The sequence below is a fragment of the Diadema antillarum genome, unplaced genomic scaffold (genome assembly GCF_040938485.1).
Source record: "Diadema antillarum isolate AM-2024a unplaced genomic scaffold, OU_Dant_1.0 seq00003222_RagTag, whole genome shotgun sequence".
NCBI lineage: Eukaryota > Metazoa > Echinodermata > Echinoidea > Diadematoida > Diadematidae > Diadema > Diadema antillarum.
In genome coordinates this window covers 124383-128072 of record NW_027273807.1, presented here as the reverse complement: position 1 = coordinate 128072, position 3690 = coordinate 124383, and the positions used below count along the sequence as shown (strand labels likewise).

Below are 3690 nucleotides of genomic sequence, written 5' to 3'. Positions count from 1 at the left end.
CCATAGGGGGATTTTTCATCACTACGTTTACCACGATCTACGTCGCGTTTACATCGCTGCTTCGGTCCTGTTAGCGTGCTGTTAGCGGTGTGGCAGACTCTACCAGGGACCTCGCAGTTTTCTCTACCCAGTGCTCCAGCGGTGGACTACTCTCGCTTGTGCTAGCTGCGACACTCGGAGGCTATTCTACGCTGTCGCTGGATCTTTTGTATATATTTCTACGGGACACTGTTGTCTTTGGACCCCCAGTGCATTTCAGAGTTTGTCCATATCATTTCGTAATTTCAGGAAGTGCAATACAAGGACACTGTCCACCTCTTCGGGTGCCCTGGTGATTTTCCCATTTCGTCACGGTCGGCTTCGACAACCAGTACCGCATCTACTGCCTGCACTGCCATCGCCCATTCCGTAGTTGGTGAGTAGGTATTTCGTTATAGGCACATACCTATAATACCACATTGGTGACCCCGTATTTCTTTTTTTGCACGGAATTCTGTTCCTGTAGTGTACGTCATGAGTGACACTGAGGAGCAAACTGCCCAACAACCCAGCGCCGCTGCCCAACAACCCTGCGCCGCTGCCCAACAACCCGGCACCGCTGCCCAACAACCCGGCGCCGCTGCCCAACAACTCGGCGCCTCTCCACAGCAACCTGGCGCTGTTGCCGCCGCTGTCAGCGTCCAGCTGCCCCCGTACTGGCCCGATGATCCCGTCTTGTGGTTCGCCCAAGTCAAGGCACAGTTTTCTACGAAAGGCATCACCAGCGAGAAGACCATGTATCATTATGTGGTTTCTTCATTGCAACCCCAATATGTCACTGCAGTCCATGATTTGCTTGTTTCTCCACCTTCTTCCAACCCGTACAAAGTTCTTAAATCGGAATTAACAACACGCACGACAGCTTCGGAGCAGAGAAGACTACATCAGCTGTTAACCACTGAAGAACTGGGCAATCGTACTTCGACTCAACTTCTCTGGCGCATGGAGCAGCTACTCGCAGGCAAGACATTGGGAGACAGTTTCTTCTGTCAACTTTTCCTGACCAGACTTCCCCTCCAGGTGCAGTCCATCCTCGCGTCCAGCAGGGACTCCATGATGGTACATCAGCTCGCCGAACTCGCTGACAAAATCATCGAAGTTAGTTCGCCTCCCACGCCCGGTCTCCCTATCTCGAATGTTGCCGCCTCCAATCTGCAATCAGCACCGACGCAATCTCCATCATCTGACGACATCAGGAAACTCGCCGAACAAGTGCAGCACCTCACCTTGCAGGTCCAGTCACTCACCAAGCAGCTACAGCAGGACCGTGGTCGCTCACCGGCCAGGTTTTCTGGCAGGGATCGTAGCCGCGGTCGTAGTCGGGGCCGCAATCCCGCAAATGAACGCCAACCCAAACAACACGCAGGAGCTGAATGCTGGTACCATTGGCAGTATGGGGAGGACGCCAAGAACTGCTCGCCTCCGTGTTCCTGGCAAACCAAGTCACGCCCTCCTACACCTCAGGGAAACGCCCCCACCAACGAGTAACGGCAACCGACTCGTTTGGTACTAGTGCGCCCCCAAGTCACCTTTTTCATGTCTACGACAAATGTACAGGTACCAAGTTCCTCGTTGATACTGGAGCAGAGGTTAGCATTTTGCCAGCAATACACAAGCTAGTCTCACCTACTCAGCCTACTTCCATCAAACTTCAGGCGGTAAACAGGTTGCCCATTGCCACGTACAGACAGAAATCTCTCACATTGGACTTGGGGCCGAGAAGAACATTTCGTTGGGTGTTTATCATCGCCGATTTGCCCTCACCTATCATTGGCGCTGACTTTCTGCGCAAATTTGGTCTGCTGGTGGATGTCAAAAATCGGAAACTCGTTGACACTTCTACAAACTTTGTGGTTAATGGTTTTCAAACCACCCACGCGCATCCCTCACCTCCAAGACTTCTCCACACATCTCAGCAGCAGCCGAGTCTTCTCGAAGATAGATCTCGTGCGCACCTATCATCAAATCCCGGTGTAAGCTGCCGATATCCCCAAGACTGCCATCATCACACCTTTCGGGCTTTTTGAATTCGTTCGAATGCCCTTTGGCCTTCGTAATGCCGCGCAGTCTTTCCAACGTCTGATGGATGAAGTCGTCAGGGGGTTGACTTTTGTGTTTGTCTATTTGGACGATTTGCTACTCGCGAGCAACAACAAGGAGGAACATGAGTCACATCTGCATCAGCTTTTTGACAGGCTACAATCATACGGCATCGTCATTAATCCGCTCAAGTGTGTGTTCGGTGCTTCATCGCTTACTTTCCTCGACCACGGGATCCGGCCATTGGACGAAAAGGTATAACACGTCCGCGACTTCCCGGCACCAACTTCTCTTCGCAAACTAAGAGAATTTCTTTGGCTGATTAACTTCTATCGGAGGTTTATCCCCCATTGTGCTGATATACTTCAACCTCTCACAGACCTTCTCAAAAACCGGAAGAAGAAACATCAATCCATCGAGTTGAATGATCGCAAACTCTCAGCGTTCAACAAAGCCAAGGACGAACTGCTAAACGCCACTCTCCTAGTTCACCCTAAATCGGATACGCCACTCAGCCTTTCAGTTGATGCATCTGATGTTGGCATCGGCGGGGTCGTTCACCAGCTCATGGGTAATGAATGGCAACCGTTGGCTTTCTTCTCCAAGAGATTGCAAGATCGTGAGACCAGATATAGCACATTTGGCCGAGAACTTTTGGCGGCTTATCTTGGTATCTGACATTTCCGGCATCTACTGGAGGGTCGGTCATTCATCCTGTTCACTGATCACAAACCCGACTTTTGCGCTGAATGCAAAGCCCGATCGCTATTCGCCACGCGAAATCCGACAGTTGGATTACATCTCACAGTTTACGTCAGATATACGTCATGTCAGCGGTAAGGACAACATACTGGCGGACGTTTCTACGTCGCGTTTACATCGCTGCTTCGGTCCTGTTAGCGTGCTGTTAGCGGTGTGGCAGACTCTACCAGGGACCTCACAGTTTTCTCTACCCAGCGCTCCAGCAGTGGACTACTCTCGCTTGTGCTAGCCGCGACACTCAGAGGCTATTCTACGCTGTCGCTGGATCTTTCGTATATATTTCTACGCGACACTGTTGTCCTCGTACCCCCAGTGCTTTTCGGAGTTTGTCCATATCATTTCGTAATTTCAGTAAGTGCAATACAAGGACACTGTCCACCTCTTCAGGTGCCCTGGTGATTTTCCCATTTCGTCACGGTCGGCTTCGACTACCAGTACCGCATCTACTGCCTGCGCTGCCGTCGCCCATTCCGTAGTTGGTGAGTAGGTATTTCGTTACAGGCACATACCTACAAGTCACGACACTCGGAGGCTATTCTACGCTGTCGCTGGATCTTTTGTATATATTTCTACGGGACACTGTTGTCTTTGGACCCCCAGTGCATTTCGGAGTTTGTCCATATCATTTCGTAATTTCGGGAAGTGCAATACAAGGACACTGTCCACCTCTTCAGGTGCCCTGGTGATTTTCCCATTTCGTCAGCGGTAAGGACAACATACTGGCGGACGTTTTCTCACGAGTTCATATTGACAACGTACGCCTTTCCCCCTCCATCGATTTCGATGCGATCGCACGCACTCAGAAGGACGATGAGGAGATTGCAGGTCTCTCAGACAACGACTCAATCA

At 51.1% G+C, this 3690-nt stretch overlaps 1 protein-coding gene across 1 annotated transcript; it reads left to right on the top strand.

Moving 5' to 3' along the window:
* The first annotated feature begins 513 nt into the window (after window positions 1–513).
* Window positions 514–1527, top strand: LOC139715269 (uncharacterized). Its single transcript, XM_071626848.1, has one exon. The coding sequence runs from the start codon at window positions 514–516 to the stop codon at window positions 1525–1527; it is 1014 nt and encodes a 337-aa protein (XP_071482949.1).
* The last annotated feature ends 2163 nt before the right edge of the window (window positions 1528–3690 follow it).

Bases quoted from the DNA above. Each gene is read 5' to 3' on its own strand.
- LOC139715269 (XM_071626848.1), top strand. From the start codon at position 514: ATGAGTGACACTGAGGAGCAAACTGCCCAACAACCCAGCGCCGCTGCC.